This window comes from Palaemon carinicauda, chromosome 27 (genome assembly GCF_036898095.1).
Source record: "Palaemon carinicauda isolate YSFRI2023 chromosome 27, ASM3689809v2, whole genome shotgun sequence".
NCBI classification, from domain to species: domain Eukaryota; kingdom Metazoa; phylum Arthropoda; class Malacostraca; order Decapoda; family Palaemonidae; genus Palaemon; species Palaemon carinicauda.
In genome coordinates this window covers 13,824,044-13,845,584 of record NC_090751.1, presented here as the reverse complement: position 1 = coordinate 13,845,584, position 21,541 = coordinate 13,824,044, and the positions used below count along the sequence as shown (strand labels likewise).

At 35.1% G+C, this 21,541-nt stretch overlaps 2 protein-coding genes across 6 annotated transcripts in view; both read left to right on the top strand.

The window, feature by feature from the left end:
- LOC137620543 (transmembrane protein 115) overlaps window positions 1–9,841 on the top strand; it is a 44,281-nt gene extending 34,440 nt beyond the window's left edge. Inside the window, exon 3 of the mRNA XM_068350760.1 lies at window positions 7,488–9,841. Within this exon, the coding sequence (XP_068206861.1) occupies window positions 7,488–7,815 (328 nt within the window). The 3' untranslated portion in view covers window positions 7,816–9,841. The remainder of the gene's footprint in view (window positions 1–7,487) is intronic.
- Window positions 9,842–16,573: 6,732 nt separating this feature from the next.
- The window catches only part of Tsp (Thrombospondin), a 166,260-nt gene continuing 161,292 nt past the window's right edge, over window positions 16,574–21,541 (top strand). For 2 of the 5 annotated variants that reach the window (XM_068350754.1, XM_068350753.1), the window contains exon 1: window positions 16,574–16,678. The gene's annotated coding sequence lies outside the window, so the exon portion shown is untranslated. The remainder of the gene's footprint in view (window positions 16,679–21,541) is intronic. The other 3 variants (XM_068350758.1, XM_068350755.1, XM_068350757.1) reach the window with 2 other exon arrangements.

Below are 21,541 nucleotides of genomic sequence, written 5' to 3'. Positions count from 1 at the left end.
ATTCTTCTGTGCAAACGCGGAAAACTAGAGCTCATGTCATTAGGTGCATTGGTACGTCCCTAGCATTCAAGGAAAACTTTTGTGATGCAAGTCCTTCGAGCTTGTGTGTGGAAGCATCAAACAACCTTCATTGCCCACTACTTTCAAGACGTAACACACAGGAACATGGAGACCTTCCCCATCGGTCCTATGATGGCTGCACTACAAGTGGTATAACACCTCAAGCACCTTGATGGACAAATAGCAGATGATAGAGGGCAGAAGTTACCTGGTATTAAGTCTGGAGTGAATGATAAGAATGACTGGCTCTTTCTTTCTTTCATCTTCCCCTCTCTGGGGTAACAGCATCTATAGCACTCTGCAAGCTGGCCTCCACTCTCTGCAGGTAATAACTATTTCCCCTGTGTAACCTGGTATAGAAATATATACTTGTTACGTCCTCATATCCACTGTGCGAGGTGGGAATTGGGTAACGTTCATGGTTGTTTCAAAGGTTTCTACGACTTCTAAGAATTCTTACTTAGACAAGTCACATTGCTAGTATCGCACAATCATATGTATTGCGCAGGCTGTTAAAGCGTGCAATTGCACAAGGATTTAGTGAGATGTCAGGGTGATTCCTCTTTTTACCTGTGTTGCATGGAGGAATGACCCTGGTCAAAAAAATAGCCGGGAAAAGTATTTGTACTGTATTAGTATCGGTACAAATGACAAATTTAATGTAATTTGTATTTTTCCTAATGATGCAAACCTTGGGCTCTTTATATAAATTTTGCCTACCATCATTTATCCCCCTGCAAGTCTTGCCTGCAATCAAAAGTTACGAGACATCACAGGTATGTGTGAGTGGGGTAGCTGTTTCAACCTCCTACCCCCCTCCCTCAAACTAGCGGTCTTATGGCTAGTCTTCCAGCTTTGCCGAAAGTATATTCCCTTAAAAAAAGAGTTCAAGGGTTGTATCGTTAGGAAAAATAAAAATTACTAATATATTTGACATATTTAGCTTCAATATTGCTCCTTGTATGTTCACAAAATTGGTAAAGACTGAAATAAAGTTCCTGCGATTACTGTGAGTACATGTAGGTAATTGCTTATCTGGACAACTAGCTAGTCTGGGCAGACACAAGAGAATTTTGTCTTTTATACACCTGTTATATCCTTCAAGATCTTTAGAATTAATTTTCCCAAATCAAAACTAGTTCTAGGGAAAGTCTTTGTTGGAATATGACAAGATCCACCCTAGACCTCCACAAGGTTTTAAAGGTCTCTCGTGAGCGGCAGAGGCAAGGGACTGAACAATGCCCCAGAGACTGATGAAAGATGCATATGATCAGCACCCATGCCCTCTCCTTACCCAAGCTAAAACTAGGGAGCGCCAGGAAATGGTTGTGAATGACTATGCAGGTAGACCTATAAGCTCTCCCAAACTCCTATCTTTAGCTCATAAGTATGTTGAGGTTCCAGACACTATTAGAAACTATTGGGCTTGAGCAGTGGTGAAACTCCTGACTCACAGATTACATACAGGTAAGTTTCTAATAGGCTACCACAACCCTAGAAGTCTCTTAGAGAAGATTCTTATGCATGATCAATATTTACTTTGTAGTCTTTCTTACTCCAGACAGCCACTGAAGCAGATCCTGGGCCTGCTTCAGTTTGGTCTAGTTGTTGACCCATTTCTCAAGACCAGGTTGTAAGATATCATTTGGGTTTAGAGGAAGCATGTCGGAAAATGTTACCACATAGACCGTCCTCGTTATTTATTTGCTACAAGAGTATTCTGGGAGTTGGAGCTTGCTGATGACTCTCTCCATAACAGTTATTTCCATGATCCTTCATACAGACTCATCCAAGTCGGGTGAGGATGTCTCTTGGAAGAGACCTACATGTATGGGAATGGTCCCCATCTCACATAAACCTTTTGGTACTGGCAGTGGTCTCTTGACTGAAGTAGTTGTATCTAGGTATAATCTCTTAGATTAAGATCATTATCACCTACCAGACAGCTGTCTTTTCTCAGCAGAAAAGGCCCTTGTTCATAAACCTGAATCCTGTGATAATCATTTTCATAAAGTTCCTTTAAGAGAGGAATCTCTTCCTCTCCCCAGTCCACCTGTTGTTATCTTACAGTGTGATAACATCCAGGTAGATGGCCTTCAGACATAAGATCCTCAAAAGTATGTCTTGAATTTTAAATGAAATAAATGATCTTCAATCTATCTGTTTCCTTTAACAAATTTTATTTTGAATGTCTTGAAGATCCTAATAGACTTGACAAGAACAGCTGTGCTTGTAGCTCCACTCTGGCTGAACAGTATATGGTTTTCAGTACTTCATTATCTGAGACCAAAGTCACACCCTATTTAGTTTACACAGCTGTACCAGAAAATAGAGATAGATGACCTTTGCTTCCTCCTTTCTGACCCAGAACCTTCACGCCTGGATTATCTTACCTGTATCTAAGGGAGAGACTTCTCGGCTATCAACATTACTTACTTGATGGGCAGCAAGGGGTCTTCCTCCCTGAAATAATACCAGTGAGCATGGAAACCATGAATAGCCTTGCTTAGGGACTGGACCAAATGCCTGATAACCCAGGAATTTTTGGCTTCCTTTCATAGTCCACCTCTTCGAAAGATATGAAATTTAAGCCTTCAATAGTTCTGTCATACTAATCTACTGATAGAACCTCTCAAGTGGGCTTTTGACATGTTTTTAGACTGCCATGTTTCACAATGTTATTTAGTCTTAGCTTTTCATTGGCCATCTGTACCCACTCCTATTTCTTGGTTCCTCATTTGAGTGCCTGTTTTCTTGGCTGGATTGGATAATCATATCACCATAAAAGAGCTCCTGCAAAAGGCCTTAGCCTCTTGGGAAAGTTAGAAAACTGGCGGCTTTCCACTAGGAGTCTCTCACTTTTGTTCTTGTGTGTCTCCTGATACTAATTCCGGGTCTTTTTTTTTTTTTTTTTTGGGGTCAAAATTGAAAAACCCCTTCCTTGACTGGATCCTTTCTATAGTCCTGTTTTACAGCCTCTTCTTTTTAATATCTACAATCATGTGTCTAACCAGAAACCTATTTGCCAAGATATATATCATCAGATGATATATAGTTTGTTTATATTAAGTCCTATAAGCCCCTTTGTACAGGAAATATCCTTTGGCTAATGATTTCCTTCATAGAAAAGATTGATCTTCTTCCAATCTCAAGACATAGGATGTGAAAAAAGTTGCATGTTCCCTAGATTTTTGTTGCCATTTGGTTTGGCATACCGTCTTCATATGACACCATCTCAAATAAATCCAAGTCGTTAGGCATGCTTGTATTGTTCTTGGCTCTATTATGGCAGCTAGAGGGGAAAGGCAGATATAGTTGAGGGATCCTCAACCCAGCCCCTGAGCTGAGAAGTTCTTATAGATGTCTAGCCTTCTTATGTGTGTTCCCCCTCCTAAGATAAGCATGTTAAATATTAGTTCTCACTACTCAAGTGATATATTAGCTATTCCTGAATTGGTATTATGCTGGTAACTTTATCCTTCAGGCTCATGGACACAGTACTGGACCTGTATACCTTCTTATGATTGGTACTATTCCATGGAAAGCACATAATTCCTAACTTAAAAATGGGGTATTCATGAAGAGAAAATCTTCATTTTGCTAGACATTGTGTGGTCCTCAAGGCCCTCTTAATCTCCTAGACTCTTGAAGGGAACAAGGGATATAGTTGCGACTTGCTCTCTTCATAGAAAAAGACAGCATCTACCTGTGAAGAAGCACTGGGCTTTGATGCCATCTTCTCAGTGAGTAGTGTTTTTCACTGGGTAATGTGTTGAAAAAATAAAGCACTATGGAATTCATTCTAGTAGATGTGAAGCTTTTAAAAGATCCTTGAAGTGTAGTGTATCTCAATCTTGGTAAAATTCCCATTGATGGATCTTTGACATTCGACTTTCCTTATTAGCCATTCTTCTATGCTTTTCTCAACCTCATTCCATCAATGAGAATGGTATTTCTTTTTAAGTGAAAAATCACTTCATTTACAATGGTGAAATTAGTACTGTTTATCTCCGTTGCTACTCCTACATATCCATGGACACTGTTGCCTACCCCAACCATTTTTATTATTATTATTACTAACCAAGCTTTAACCTTGGGTGGAAAAGCAGAATGTACAAGCCCAAGGGCTCCAATAGGAAAATCAGCCCAGTGAAGAAAGAAAATGAGATAGCAAATAAACAATATACTGTACAACTAATGAATGAAAATAATAAAATATTTTAAGATCAGTAACAACATAAAGATAGATCAGTTATATATAAACTATAGGAGACTTATGTCAACCTGTTCAACAGAAAAGAAATTACAAATAATTTCAACTTCTGAAGTATCACCGATTCCACCTTCAGATTAGGAAGATCATTCCACAACCTGGTTAGGCTGGAATAAAACTTCTAGAATACTATACTGTGTAGTGTTGTGCCTTATGAGGGAGAAGGCATGACTTAAAATTAACTGCATACCTATTTCTATGTACAGGGTGGAACAGTCTGGGAAGATCTGAATGTAATTAATGAAAAATCCTATGCAACATGCGCAACTAACTGAATGACAGTGCTAGAGATTTCTATCCAGAATATCTGAAATATGGAATTTAATAGACTGCAAGTTTCTATCCAATAAGTTGAGGTGAGAGGCAGTAGTTGAAAACCAGACAGGAGAACAATGCTCAAAACAAGATACAATGAAAGAATTAACATTTCTTCAGGATAGTCTGATTGCCAAAAATTTTAAGACTGTCTCAACAAGTAAATTTCCAATCAAGAATCATACCTAGAATTTTAAATGAATTGTATATATTGTAGTTAATGATACATTGTCACTGCAAAGATCTGGTTGTTGGGGAGCTAATATTCTTGACCTACATTCAATCATACTTAAGAGTTTTATGCCGGTTTAATTTCATACTCCTTATTTGAACCAAGTACCAATTTTAGCTAGATCTCTATTAAGGGATTAAAAAATTGGAATTGATGCAAAAAGAGTAACATCATCTACCTATGCAACGACTTTATTTGCTAGTCCAAACCGCATATCGTGTATACAGTACATGTACTGTATCGTGAAAAGTAATGAGTGAAGAACACTACCCTGATGAACACCAGCTATTACATTCTTATAGTCACTATGAGGCCCATCGATAACTACTTTCTGCAATCTATTACTTGAAAATTCAACAGTGATATTCGGAAAACCCCACATATTCCTATCTCTTAAAGTTTGAAAACAAGGACCCCATGATTAACACAAAGGCAGCTCTAAAATCAAGGCTAATCATACAAACTTCCTGAACATAATCCAGGGATTTCTTTATACTGTTGGAAATTGTAAGAAGGGCATCACATGCTCCAAGGCCTTTGTGAAAGCCAAACTGCAAATTAGGGAACAGATGATTACTTTAAGCATACCTATTTAGACATTATGCAAAAAAACATTAAAAAACTAGATGATGTGGGAGTTATGGAAATTAGGCTGTAATTAGCAGGGCTAGAGCTGTTACAAACGCATTTACCCGATGGAGTAACATTGCCAATTGCAAAAAAAAAAGAAAACTTTTGTTTCCAACTTTTGAAAAATAACAGAATTCAGAGGCTGAGAAATCAGCTGTCTTTACTAAAATTAAAGGGAAAAATATCATTTGGGTCTACACCATAAGCATGAAAGTTTGGTAAGATGGTTTTGATTTCCCAGGCTTAAAAAGTTTTTAACTACTGTAGTTAGTTTAGCCGCAGGAAAACAGGAATGAGGAAGAGAGGTTATCATTACTCTGTTTACTGTCAAACACATCAGCCAAAAGGGTTGCCTTTTCCTTAGGACAGTGAATCGTTAAGTCCACACAAGAATGCAGATTTGCTTAGAAAATACTCTGGGAAACCATATTTCTCCTTATAAGTTTTAAATAGTTAACCATAACAAGAGTCTGCTTTATACACTGATTGCAGAATTGGTATTGTTACCCCATTAGGTAATGTTATTATGTGTAGGGGAATTGTAGCCTGGTTGATTACCAATCTATTTCTGTAACTCATATTATGTAAGATTTTAAAATTTTTGAGCAAAATATCTGCAAGCACACGCTGAAAGTAATTGTCTGTTCTTAAGTTCAGTGTTTGGCTTCTGCAAGGGCCTTTGTGCTTATGATGCTCTTCTTACAGTTTCTGATATTGCACAGAAATCCACAGATTCTGGTAAGAAATTTTGTATAATTTTTTTTAATTCTTGTGCTGCGTTTGATCTTAATCACAAGGCCATTGTTATCAAATTTATACAGATGATTGTTCATGGATCATTTCTCATTGCAAAATAGTAGTTTGTGGGCGCTATAATGGCTGTAAGGTTGTAATCTGGTGTTCATCAAGGTAGTGTTAGCCTTTTTTTTTATTTCATATACATTATACATATGGTATATGGTTTAGCCTTGAAAGAAAACACGTTGTTTATTCAGGTGATGCTACTCTTCATGCATCGATCCTGTATCCTGAGTGTTAACTTGAGGTTGTGGAACTTCAAAAATTTAAGTGTTCTAGCCGAGGCACTCAAAAATTAGCCTTGTTGATCACAACCCAGATTTTATTAGTATTGAAAAAGTTTTGTTACAAAGTTTATAATCTTGGTTTAAACTTAAATTCATAGATTTCCTCATCCAGTAGGTAATGCATAAGGTAGCATAGCTATTATTGCTTATAAGCCTTATGAAAACAGCATTACAGTTGGTTACAATGCACTTATTCGTAGGAAAATAAAAGTTTCTTTCGTTTACCTTCTTCCTAATTTTCACTTCAGCTAAGAGGATGTAAACATTATAAATCAGATCCACTCTCCATTTTTATCATAGGGGACCTAATTTCAATGGGGCCTTATTAGACCAGTAAGGTTGAATTGCACTTGAGTCATTGATGATACTTCTATTTGGAGTTAATTAATGTGTGTATGAAATTTTGTAACATATACTCAAGTCAATACTCTGCTATTGATCTGACCTTATGTTCATCTAGCATCCATATGTAATGTAAGTGGTCAATAAATGTACATCTTGAGAGTGACTACTATCCAAGTTTTTTTTATCGTGAATACTCCCATAGAAAGTCCTCCAAAGTAGAATGAAGAAAATGTAGAGAGACATCTGTAGTAATTGTGTAATTATATCCAAAGACTTCTGTGTGATCAATGCGTAGCCTCTTGTCTTACACTTTTGTAAAATAGTGGTTTGTACTTTGTGTTCTGTAAGGTTTGGATTGTTTTTTAGGTTTTATATTTGTATTTTGTTTAATTATGGAGTAAAAATTGGTACTCTAATAATTACAGTATGTAGTATGTAAGATGTCTATTCTGTGTGATGCCATCTATGGTATGCTTTTGTGTTGGGGAACCAGTTCAGTAAGTTGCCTTTCATTATCAAGAATTGACTAAAATCTTTATCTTCTCAGGAAAAAAGCCCTACTCCTCCTGAGTGAACGTCTAAACCAGCAACAGAGCAGTGGTGATAGAGAAGAGGCTTGGCCACTCATGGAAGAGGCACCATCCTCACGTACTCAGTCTCCAATACCCTCTCTGCAGCCTTCAACACACACAACTCTCCCTGTCAAAAGTAGTAAATCAGTGACCATCACATTACCATCTGAAGCTCAAGAGACCCTCAGTCAGCCAACAGTTCCTTCTTCTGCTAGCTCACTGAGCAGTCAGGCGGCAAGCAGTACAAGCCCTCCTATGGCTACATTAGTTAACGTTGGGGATGATACGTCGCCTGCAACATAGCTATCAATATTTAAGGAAAGAGGTTGGCCTTGATTTTCTAATTGTTTAAGACTGTAAAGATATCTAAATTTTTTGGGTAATTTAGAAATAATTGTTAGATATGTTTCTTCCTTTGAACAGAAGGAAGAACAGTGTTGGAAAAATTAAAGAAGAGACTATGTTGTTACTTAGATACCAACACTATTCAATAATATTTATGAAAGGGTATAATGGTATGGAGATTAACATTATGCTCTGCGATAACTAATTTCCACATATTTCATGTATAATTCTTCATTGGCCTTGCTTTTTTGCGGTAAGGTTATGAATTACGCACATTAATAGTGTTGAGAACTTGTGATTATTTTCATTAATTCCATGTTATAGGTTTTTTTTGTTGAAACTCTGAAATTGTTCTTATTGCAGTAACATTCTCTCTCTCTCTCTCTCTCTCTCTCTCTCTCTCTCTCTCTCTCTCTCTCTCTCTCTCTCTCTCTCTCTCTCTCTTTCGATTCCCCATACATTTTTTTTTAGTTAAATTACTTTTATAAAATGGCCTAGTTTCAATATGTATAGAAAGTGCTTTGCTGTTTGTGACATATATAGCTAGCAAGTCAGCTGGCTAAGGCTGCAAAGTTATAATCTTGAACTGTATTAGTTTCATCTTCATTTATGTTTCAATTACTTTAATTTTGTATATGGTTACTTTCCTTTGAAACAAAGATGATAGATACTCTTGGAATTAATCAAGATTAATTTTTTGTTTTTTCCTCTTTTTTCTGAACTATACATTGTGATAAACTTTAATATATATATGTGTTGACTTCATATACTTTTTTCTTGGTAATTATTTTTTCTCTACTATTTTTGTTTTGTTCTATACTGAAAAAAAAATTATCCACAGAAGGCTGATAATTTTGCTTATTGGTTTGGTCGTTATACACAGCATTTGAATATTCTGAGCTTTGGTAATATAAAATGGTCTTTATGAAATTTGAGCACAGAAGTTAAAAAGAATTTTTTTTGCGTGAGGTATTGTTAACATAGCAGGCCTATTCATGCTGAATTACGATCTTGTATAAGTGGCAGTGGACTAGTGTCTCGTGTTTGAAAATTGTGTTTATTGCTGATTAGAACAAACAATTGTGTTCAGGGGAGCTTTTGGGTATGGATGAACTAATCTACAGAAATATTATCAGGATACTTGTCTTCAGTAAGGAATTAAGTTATTCTAAAGATTGTTCCACCATTCTGTCTGTATTTTCCCTCCTTAAAGTTTGTTCAGAATTTTGTTCTTCCAATCAACTACATATCCCCAGAAATTCATGTGTTGAACAAAACTGATGTAGCGCACTGATATCACCCATTCAAGAGTTTGAGATTTGTTTGTCTGTTTGGATGCATAGTATAAAGGGATTTATTAATTTAACATACCAACATAGGGATGCTGTATATTTTAAATATTCATCCAAAATAGAATATATGAAATGGAGAAAAGTAAAAACTGTTGTTGTAAAGATGAAGCATTGTTTTTATAATGATTTTACTGATATAAATAAAAATTCACCTTACGTCCTCTTTATTACATATAAGTTGCCGGTCTCTGCTGTAATGTGCGCGCCAGTGTATGTTAGTACAGTTGGCATACAGTACAGCTTTTCCTTTTGAAGGATAGAAATTTCCCAAAATATATTGAAATATCTTTTGTTTTTTCTATATTACACTAGTTCATTCTATTTCAGGTAGAGCTTTTTTTTTTTGAAATCTGTACAGCATTGTTTCAAGAAAAATTTGAAAAAGGAACTTTCCTCTGTTAAATTTTTCATTTTTCAGAAAGGAGCAATGATATACTATTCTTCATGTTATTTATAATAGAACATTCCAATCCGAGTTATGAGTTAATAAAAGATTCATTACTGAAGTGTTGCACTGTATTAGCTGGTATACCCTAGCATATTTGGCATACAATTCATAATTTTTGTAACCACGTTACTTTTTCACATTTCGGCACCTCCATTTTGTGGCTTTATATAATTATCTGAGCTAGTTCTAAAGTTTCTTTTCCTCCTCCATGTTTTGCTTGTTAAATCTTTAATTTATTTTTTCCTTTATTACTCTGAGGCAATTTTATTTATTTCAATTTTGACTTTTCCCTATATGAATCCATTTTGAATTTAATGAGGATTACATGGAATTTACAGTATTCTTGTTTCTCAAAAAATTTTCATTTTACTGTTATGTTAATTATAGCACATTCAGCTTCACAAAAATTAGTTTTCCCTTGCTTCCAGATCACAAATGAATGTAAGGAAGTAAAATAAACTATAGTCCATTTCTTTTAGCGATGCATATTTGCACCGACTCCCAGCGATGCCCTTTTAGCTCAGAAAAGTTTCCGGATCGCTGATTGGTTGGACGAGATAATTCTAACAAATCAGCGATCAGGAAACTTTTCCGAGCTAAAAGGGCACCGCCGCGAGTCGGTGCAAATATGCATCGGTAAAAGAAATGGACTATAGTTCCTATCATGAAAATTCCATACAGTACTGGTATATATTGTAAAATAAAGAGTTTTGTTTACACTTGGCTGTAGATCAAATATAATGCTTATTAGAAGACTAAAGATGGAAGGTTCAAGATTATTAATGCGCTCATGAATGATAATTAGCATTATCAGGTCTTTAATTATTTATATTGACTAAATCATTTTGTAATCATTTTAAAGTGTAGTATCAACATTATAACAAAATTTGGTAAATTGATTACCTTTAAACCAATAGTAATTAATGATCCTTTTTTGGTTGAGTGAAACGAAATTTAATTGCAAAGTATACCCTCAGTGCAAAATTTCATTAGAACAAGCCACTGGCCATCAAGGTAGTCTTAATGAGTTTTTGTTATGGATCATTGTTTGGCAGCTGAAAAAGAGAGAAAGCATGACACCCCATATTTTTTAAAATCCTTGTTCCAAGGACTCTAGTATAATTTAAATTAATTTTTAGTTCTTATCTACGTAAATTATGGATCTTAACTCTTGTTAGATCGAAAGAATGTATTTCATTCTTAATTGATAACTCAAGCTGAAAACTTGAAGTAAGAGGAGTCAACCAGTAGAGATGTATTATACCTGTTGAAAATCAGGAACGCTGTCCAGAAAAATGATCACTGGCCAGTGTTGTAATTATCTAATTTATTGATCATGCTGTACCTTCAAAGAACATATAAGTAATGTTTACTATGATTATTTTGTCTCGTGATCAGTAACACAGACTGGATTTATGCTGTTGAGTAACAATTTTCTTTTAAATATCAGTCCTGTCTTCATGTAATCAGTGTGGGAGGATGATAAGTTTTCTCATTATTTTTGTAGTTTAGAATAGAGTTTGACTATAAATTTTAGATGCTGTGGTTACCAACCATTATCCTGAGGAGAGATGGGTTATGCCTGTGGCAGGTACAGTAATACAGTGTACTCCACCTTGGTCTTGTATTGGGTTATTGTTCCAGAGCCATGCATTTAAGTTTTCTTTTTAATGATGTACAGTAGCATTTTTTTTATTTCCTAGCTGTTTTAGTTAAGCAGTTTATATCTTGATTTCTAGTTTTGTACTAGACATGTAAGCGTCTTGATTACATTTATTTTATTTATATTGATGCTCTATAGAAAGTTATTTTGTTTTAAATATAAAGCTGATTTGCCTTGGACTCACGCTTTATGTTGTAACTTTGTAAAAGCATTGATTGCTGGATAATATTTGCACTGAATGTACTACTCTGAAGCTTGGGCATTTTAAGAGAAATAAGGGTTTGGGTACAATACATGGTTAACATTTGATTTCTGTGGAGTTTGAGAAATTGAGTGTAAAGTTCGTGTCATATTTCATCTCCATCTGTTCTATAGGATCAAGTGACTAATCCAACGTCTGGCATGTCCTGGGTAATCAAGGAAAGTAAGCATCCAGTAATACAACTATATGTGACCTTAAATTCAATTGAACTAGTTGCTATTACAAATAATGGTAATTTCACGATAGCATTGATTCAAAATTCTTGGGTGTCCCAAAGAATATGTTGTTAACGGGGGTTAAAATTGGAAAAAGGTAAGGTTAAAGAAGTTAAAACTTCTAGGTTGGAAGTACCAACAACGGTTATTGAGCAAAGGAGAAGTAACCTGCTTGGCGAGCAGCTTACCCAGTTATTGAAAAATATTCTTTGGCTTAACTGTGCTATGGATACCGACATGCTTCTCTTTAGGGAAGTGGACAGCAGTTTCTCTTTTATTACTTAATCACCTTTGCTGGCATCTTCACAGGATTAGTATCATGATCCAGTTTGTATTTACTGGGGTATAAATGACAATGGGTTAAACTATGTGAAGACTACATCCAATTTTACAAAATCCAAATTACGGTACAGATTTTTTCATTATGTAACTACTGGACCGGCATGATCTCCCCACTGCCATCATCATTTATTTTATATTTCTCAATATTATTATATCCCTGACAGTTTAAGCAAGTTAGCACATGGTATCTGTTACAAATGTCATATGTGTCCCATCATTACAAAACTTTATCACCCATTACTATGAATGGCTTTTTGAATGATACGAAGTATCTTATATTGGGGAAAATCGAGAGAAGACTAGGCTAGAGTATTACTGTGGGGATGGTGATGGGACTGAGGCTATTACTGAACCTTTTGGGATTAGTAATAGAGAGCTTCATACCCCCCCCCCCATAATTTGCTAAGTGCATGAAATCTGAGGTTGGTGAGCTCTTGGGCAAAGGCAGTCTTTCTAGCCTAACCTGGCCTGATCCAAACCATAGAATAACTCTTCAAGTTTTACCCAGTGGTTCTAATGTACCTGTTAGTAAGGATTTTGATGGTACAAAGCAAATTAGAATCTGAAGTTTCCTGTATGGATGCTTCACCAGACCAGGATCCAGAAAGTGAGACCGATATGCATAGGGAAGAAGTCGACATGAATTGAGTATCACCGTTTCAATCGTTACAAAAGCTTACTATATTTTTCCAATATTTTTCTGAGTACAGTAGGTTAATTCAGATAAGTTCTGATTATCCTGCTTCTATCTAAATTTGATACTGTTACTAGACTGCTTATATACCCTGAAGTTTTCTATTATTTTCTGACATAGTAACCTAACATCACAGGAAGAAGGAAAGTAATACTTCTTTCTGTTTCTTATTAGGCCTTATCCCCTTCAGAAGCGTTCATTATTTTTTATACAACAATTTGGTTACCTAATTTTATTCATGCCCAGAATCAAGTTAACGTAATTGAATGCTTTATTACTGTCAACAAAGGGAAGTTGCTGAATACAGGTTTTTCAAGTTGCTTAACTATATATATGCAATATACAATACCCACATTCTCTTATAACATTGTTCATATATTGAACTCGTATATTGATGATAGAATGGGAGTTTAGTTGAAATTATCTCTTACAGAATCAATAATGCAGATTAATTTAATTATCGAAGAAAGGTGTGAAAACCAGTAGGTTCTTAATCTTATAATAGATTACTTGTTTAGACAGAATAATTAATATGACTTTCTGCAGACTTCCATATTTTGTTGAGCATAACAATTGTGTTCCTCTATACAGTAGTTAGGACGGGTTTGTAATGCTCAGAAGCACACACTGATTATTTCTATTGGGTCCCATATTAGATGAAAAACAGATTGATATTAAAATGTATTTTTATACTATGTTCATATTGCTTTTACTCGAAGCTCTTCCAATGTTTACCCCAGAATAAGATTTTCCCATGCTTTTTCCTTCCAAAATGCTTTTCTCTCGGGGAACCAACGTTAATGTCCACCAACTAGTCGATAATACAATAACCTACTCTTGACATCTCTGATTTTCATGGAACTGGCCTGATGGTGTTCATACTGCTTATTCACACTGCTTGGTTGGTGAGATAATGAAAGAGATGGTCAAGTAACAAAGATTGATAAATTTATCAACCACCCAAAACTAATTTAAAAGGTAACCAATCTTGACCCCAATTAAGCTCGAAATCACTCGTGCAAGATTGGATTCCAAACTTATACTAACTATCCACCTTTTAAAACTAGTCCTATACTGAACAGTATAAAAGGTAAAACCTTAAACTTTCTCCTTGAGAAACACACATAAAATAAGTAAGTAAATAAAGTAACGGTAGAATTTTATTCACTCCATTTCTTTCACAGTTATCAGTACTTGAGCCTTTAAGTATTTCCTCTGACATGGATCTAAGTCTCTCTGTGACCTTTTCACTGAATACTAAAGATGACCTTTGAAAGCAAAGGTTCATAAACCAATTAAGAACTTTTTTGGGCTCGAGCCATGTCGTCCTGATGGAAGCTTCTTACGGCACCTTCCTACTGTATAATGTTTCTGAGAGTGATATTACCAGAGAATTGCCGTCGGGTATCACGGTGTTCTAACCCCTGGAACGACTATCCTAAGATACCGTGTATAATCAGAGACGTATCCATAGATAATCATAGATATCTGCACCCCTAATAGACTTAACACCTTGTTAGTATACAACTTCATAGCCCTGATTTATCACTGCCTTTCCTCTACAAAAAGCAAATGTGGCACATATCATCTTGGCCCATTACTTTTCATACTATATACATGACTTGGTTTGGCCTGGAAAACAAACTTGTTGCATATCTAGAAGATGCTACTCTGTATCAATTCCATCTGAATGTTGCTGAATCCCTCTCTGGAGTATTTTTCCTTGTAGGAGCCGTTGGCCTTCTAGTATGTTGATTTTCTAATGAGGGGTGTACCCTAGCTAGTATTAATAATGATGATAATAATAATAGCTAAAATTAGTGTATGGGGCATGAAGTTAAATCCTAATGAAACTCATAGTATGATTGTAAGTAGGTCGAGGACAGTTGCTCCTCGGCATTGATAATTTTTCTTTAACTCTACAACTTGAAATTATAGGTGTTATTCTTGACAGCAAATTTACTTATGAAAAACGCTAGTCTCCCTCTTCAATTGCACAAAAAATTGGCTTATTGAGAAAGTCTTGTAAGATTTGTGGTGATCAGTCTATTCTAAAGAAGTTTGAATTCATTCTACCTTGTTTCTAGTATTGTTCTCCTGTCTGGTCTTCAGCTGCTGATTCTCATCTTGATTTGTTTGACAGGAACTGGTGGTCTATTCAAGTTCTTATTCTTGATCTAGATATTAATTTGGCACCGTCATTCAATTATTTCGTTATGCATGTTGCATAAGATTTTTCATAATTATGATTATCCTTTATATTCAGAGCTTCCCGGAGAATACCATCCTGTTCGTAATACTAGGTTTACAGTTAATTCTAATACAGTAGTCATGTTTATCTTTCATGAGGCTCAATACTACACAGTATTCTAAGTTTTATTCCAGCTGTGACCATATTGTGGAATGATCTGCCTAATTGGGTAGTTGAATCAGTAGAACTTCAAGTCTTTTTGTTTTTGTTTTTAGTTTATATATGAAAGATCGGTTTTAATGTTTTTACTCTTAGAATATTTTATTTTGATTGTTCATTACTTCTCATATACAGTAGTTTATCTATTTCCTTTTCTCTCAGCTATTTTTCCCTGTTGGAGCCCTTGGGCTTATAGCATCTTGCTTTCCCTACTAGGGTTGTAGCTTAGCTAGTAAAAATAATAAAAATAAAAATAATAATCTGCAGGGTTTTGGGCAAGCAGAAAACCACCAGAACTATGAGGGCAGGGGTATCCTAGGACTAGGATTAAGCAAGGTCAATGCACAAAGATTCGTGTTTGATAAAAGTATTAAAGTCCCAGAAGTTCACTACAGCTTAAGCTGAAAGGAATTATTCTCAATATAGTGCTGGAGATTGGGGGCAAAATTGTGGAGGATGCTGCACGATGGAGGAAAAAAAAAATGTGTGTCAATCTCAACATGGCACAGTTGGATGTAGTGCTGAAGACGTCAACCTAACATTAAAATGTGGCCACTTCGACCTATATCTGCACCTACTTTTTATATTTCTACCCCAGTTATCACTTCCTTTCATCCACCTTGGTGTCTAACCTCTTTCTTTGTCCTCAGCATCTGGACATATGATCTAAATAGCATCAGTTAAATGAAATTGAATCTATTTTACTTAGAGTCAGCATTATATCATTCCGATATATATATTTCTAGGTGCTATAAGTCATGGTAAAAAAAACAAGGCCGTGGTCTGGTGCATCTGTTTTATGAGTAAAAACAAATTCTTTCTGTTTGGAGATCAATAAAGATTGGGAATGTCCATATTAATTAAGGAAGTTCAGATGAATTGTTTATTTCGGATGCACTATAAATGGTCCTCTGAATAGGTAAAGTGTTACTACACACACACACACACACATATATATATATATATATATATATATATATATATATATATATATATATATATATATATATATATATATATATATGCGTGTGTGTGTGTGTTGTGAAAACTTAACATTTAATTGAGTCTCAGTCAAGAATGTTGATTACCATAGTCAGTGCTAAAAGTATCGTTTTCGTTTTCTATGTTAGAGAAATATTGTTTCGCTGCCCGGTAATGTTTACAGTACTTTAAAGTCGAGTTATATTATCTGTTTTTTCTTCCTTTGCGTGTTACCGTCTCTGGCACATACATTTGCTGTATTTCCCATTATTCACACGGGAAATCGTAACGTGAACAGGATGAACTGAGCACCCTACTCCCCGAGTGTTGGGTAATATACACGAGTCGTAAAAAATGCAAGTGTTAATGTATTTAGTGGATAATGATCTCGGCGGTTGTGGCTTGATTGTTGGGAACCTTTTAACTTCAAGGAGTGTTTCCCGTCTGAAATGAGGTAAGGGGTCATACATATCATACTCGACTCAACATTGTAGTTTAGATACATTTCTAGGCATCTTTGAAGGCCAAATTCAGTCAAATCACGTTATTTACTACAGGGAAATATATTTTCTGCTCGAAACGAGAATCTCTAATACAGTAAAACTTTACCATAAATGGCGATAGTACATTGTCATACGTTTCAGTGGATTCTGTATCAGTCCTGCAGCTCTATCCCTGTTGCTAATGTTATCGTTCGTAAGAGAAGGGACACCGTGCAACTCAAAGTTATCCGAATTGGCTGACCTGTTTGTTTCCGATTGAAATTAACATCAAATTCGGTTAATTCATGTTATTTACTATACGAAAACAATTATATATCGTTTCCCCACCCAAAACCCCGAGTTCCCACTGGAGGTCCCCCATTATCGTAGGATATAGATGTATATATATTTCTGAAACTATTTAATTGCGACGGAAACGAGTGTCATTTTTTAAGAGAGCGTAATTTTTTCTAGAAGAAAGTAGTTTTTTTCCTAGGTTACATTGCCCTGTAATTCACTACAAAATTACTCTTTTTTTTTTTTTTCTTTTTTTGTACAGTAATTGGGAGGTTCTTTAAATGCTGGGAAAGCAAAAAATATCAAGATATGTTGGTAGAGGGGGAAGTGGTTGGTGGAGGAGGCACTTAGCTACCAGGTACCGACATCGTCAACATAACCAAAAAGAAAGTTCGACTGTGGTAAATATTTTATATAAATTATATTAGTGTATTTTTAAAGAAACTATTTTGACAATGACTAGTTTTCCCAGATGACGTTTTGCAACACTAGCGACTAGCCATCTATTGACCACTGTCTAAGGATGCCTTCGCATTTCCCGCCAATGAAAACAGTCATACGCTGCAAAAATAGTCTCTCTCTCTCTCTCTCTCTCTCTCTCTCTCTCTCTCTCTCTCTCTCTCTCTCTCTCTCTCTCTCTCTCTCTCTCTCTCTCTCTCTCTCAAAAAAAAAAAAAAAAAAATAGTTTCTCTAAAAAATATAAGATTTATTGTCAAGTATTACCAAATAAAATATATAAATCACAAATAGTGAAACTTTTGAGTAATTGATCCATTTTTAATTTAGTATATATTTTGAATATAAATTATATCAAATGTCCGCTGAACATCTCTTAATGCCTAAATCCTATATTCAATTCAATTAAATTCAATTCTCTTTGATTAACTAATGGCTGCAATGTCGGTTTCAGCTCGCCTAATACCCCCTCCCCCTTCCCCCTCCCGAAAGATATCTTGTTGTTTGTTTTTTTGCTTTTCCTAATTACTCTACGAAAAGAGGAGAATTGCAGGAATGCACAATTTTGGAGTAAATGGATAGCGTCCTCTTGTAAACAAATACCTTTAGAAGTTTAGCGACGTTTTATATGATGATTGATATAATGAATATGTGGTAAGATGAAAAAGTCACCCATGAATTTTTTTAATGGCAATTCGTCATGGTTTTCAAGTTGGAAATGTCTTAAATCTGGGTCAGCAGACGGCTTTATTAAAATATAGTCTAGCATTAACAGTACTGCTGTGCAAATGTACACTGGTATTGGTTATAATTCTGTGTTACATATGGTGATGTTTCACTGTAAATTTGTGGTAAAATAATAGGCTGCTCATCATCGAAATTTCATGTAGTAATCTTATAGGCTTTTGGTGTTAATCTGTTAACATAAAGGGTTAGAAAATATAAAGGTAATTCATCAGATAAGAAGAGGGCGTTATTTTAGAATTGAATTAAGTGACTTGCCTACTATTTTGTGAGGGTTTCAGACGATTCTCATCTCCCTGGCCATTGGGAATTGATGCTTTTAGAGAAAGGTTAGTAATAATAGTAACATGATGGGGAATCTACAGTTTTGGTCTTAAGGGGCCCATACACTTTCAAAAAAAGCGTCAAAATTTTGCATCAAAATGTTGATATCAAAATTTTGCATCAAAATGTTGATATCAAAATTTTGATGCAAAATTTTAGTGTGTAGCACGTTTTGGCGTCAAAAAAGATTTGAAGCATAATTTTGATTGATCAAATCCGTTTGATATTTTTTGACGAGTCGTCAAATTATTGAAGCGTGTGGTGGCTCCTTTATGAAAAAAATCTGGAAACTTTTTCAAAACTTCATATCAGGTGTACTTTTGCCCATTTCCGACGTTTACCAGGAGGTTTATCAGATTCCAATGCCAACACTAGTGTTATGGCCACTGATGAATCCATGTCTAATACTTTGACGATACTGAATTTTGATGGGAAAAACGCCTAAACGTGTGTGTGCAATTATGCATCAAAATTTTGTATTAAAGTTACACGTCAAAATTTTGATGCAAAATTTTGACGCTTTTTTTGAACGTGTATTTAGTCCTTTAGAGAAAGCTTACCTATTCAAACCTAGGTTACCGCAAGGAGGCTTATTAAATCTCCCTTGGTTACCATATCCTTACCTGGCTCTGGAAAAGGAAACCTTTGTCCATCCCTTAGGCCTAATCCACACTATCAGTCTGGTCATGATAGGAAAAAAATTAGTATGTACATTAATAGGCCTATGTTCTCTGCGTAAATACATTTCCCAGTATCACTAAACTATTCCTATACAATTATATTTATAATTTAGCTAAGACACTGATCGGATTCGTTGAAAACACAACAAAAACCAAAGGATAAGCAAATTTTGAACTCTTAAATGCAGCCATGTACTAAATTAAATTATATCGAAATGGAGGTAGGAACTGCTTAGGACAGTTTATTTTAGGAAAAAATAAGGTGAACAGGGGTATTGTGAAAACAAAAAACACATTTAACTTTATATCGTATTCATTACTGTAGTGTTTTCCAAGAGCTTGAGTTTAATTACCGAAAGATTACACCCTTACTTGGTTAGACGGAAATTTAGCAAATTATTTGGTATTATATATATATATATATATATATATATATATATATGGATATATTTATGTATATATGTATGTATATATATATATATATATATATATATATATATATATATATATATATATATATATATATATATGATAAATTTTGCACATTTTTACGTGTTTTTCATATTCAAATAAGCCATATATATTTTTGATATATTAATGTCTGGATTCTCTTAACAACCTCGGGATCACAGACCCAGGCGAAATCTCACAAAGACAAGAGCTTGGCTCCGGCCGGGAATCGAACCCTGGTCGGCAAGCTTATATAGACAGTGACTAACCCACTTGGCCACGAACAAAGATTTCTTTGTTCGTGGCCAAGTGGGTTAGTCACTGTCTATATAAGCTTGCCGACCAGGGTTCGATTCCCGGCCGGAGCCAAGCTCTTGTCTTTGTGAGATTTCGCCTGGGTCTGTGATCCCGAGGTTGTTAAGAGAATCCAGACATTAATATATCAAAAATATATATGGCTTATTTGAATATATATATATATATATATATATATACACGTATATGTATATTTATAATCAGCTGTTACTAGTCCACTGCAGAACAAAGGCCTCAGACATGTCCTCCCACCTCCGTCTGTTTATGGTCTTTCTATGCCAGTCCACACCCATAAACTTGATTAGTTCGTTAGTCCATCGTCTTTTCCTTCCCCTGCTTCTGCTACAATCTCTAGGACCCATTCTGTTATTCTTAATGTTCATCTGTTATCTGTCTTGTCATTATATGTCCTGCCCATACCCATTTCTTTTTCTTAAATGTTGTTATAATATCCTGTACCTTGGTTTGCTCTCGCATCCATGTTGCTCTCTTTCTGTCTCTTAGTGTCATTCCCACCATTATTTTATTTCATAGCTCTTTGAGTTGTAACTAGCTTACAGTAAGGCCCCAAGTTTCTGATCCATATGTTAAAATTGGTAGGTCCATCTGATTAAAAACTTTTATTATCAAGAGAAAGTGGGATTTTACTTTTCATAATCGTATTTTGTGTACCAAAAGCTCTCCATCCTATGCTTATCCTTCTTTTAATTTCGGTCTTGTGTCCTGGGGGAAACACTTGCAGTCTGTTCTAATTGTGTATAATCATTAACGATCTCTAGGAGTTTGTCCATAACTCTTATTTGTTGTCTTAGCATTTTCATTGAACATTATCTTAGTTTTATTCATTCATTTTCAGTCCAACATTTCTGCTTTCTCTATTCAAATCTTGTATCATCTTTTGTAGTTCCTTCTATGATTCACTAATCACAACTATGTTATTTGCAAATCTTAAGTTTTTAAGGTATTCTCCATTAATATTAATTCCTTAATTTCTAAATAGTGTTGATATAGCTAGAAGTAAGCTGCTTCCATTTATTATTATTATTACTAGCCAAGCTACAACCCTAGTTGGAAAAACAAGATGCTATAAGCTCAAGGGCACCAATAGGGAAAAATAGCCCAGTGAGGAAAGGAAATAAATAAATGATGGGAACAAATTAATAATAAATCATTCTAAAAACAGTAACAACGTCAAAATAGATATGTCATATATAAACTAGAAAAAGACTCATGTCAGCCTGGTCAACCTAAAAACATTTGCTCCAACTTTGAACTTTTGAAGTTCTACTGATTCAACTACCCGATTAGGAAGATCATTCCACAACTTGGTATCAGCTGGAATAAAACTTCTAGAATACTGTGTAGTATTGAGCCTCATGATGGAGAAGGCCTGGCTATTAGAATTAACTGCTTGCCTAGTATTACGAACAGGATAGTATTGTCCAAGAAGATCTGAATGAAAAGGATAGTCAGAGTTATGAAAAATCTTATGCAACATGCATAATGAACTAATTGAACGACGGTGCCAAAGATTAATATCTAGATCAGGAATAAGAAATTTAATAGACC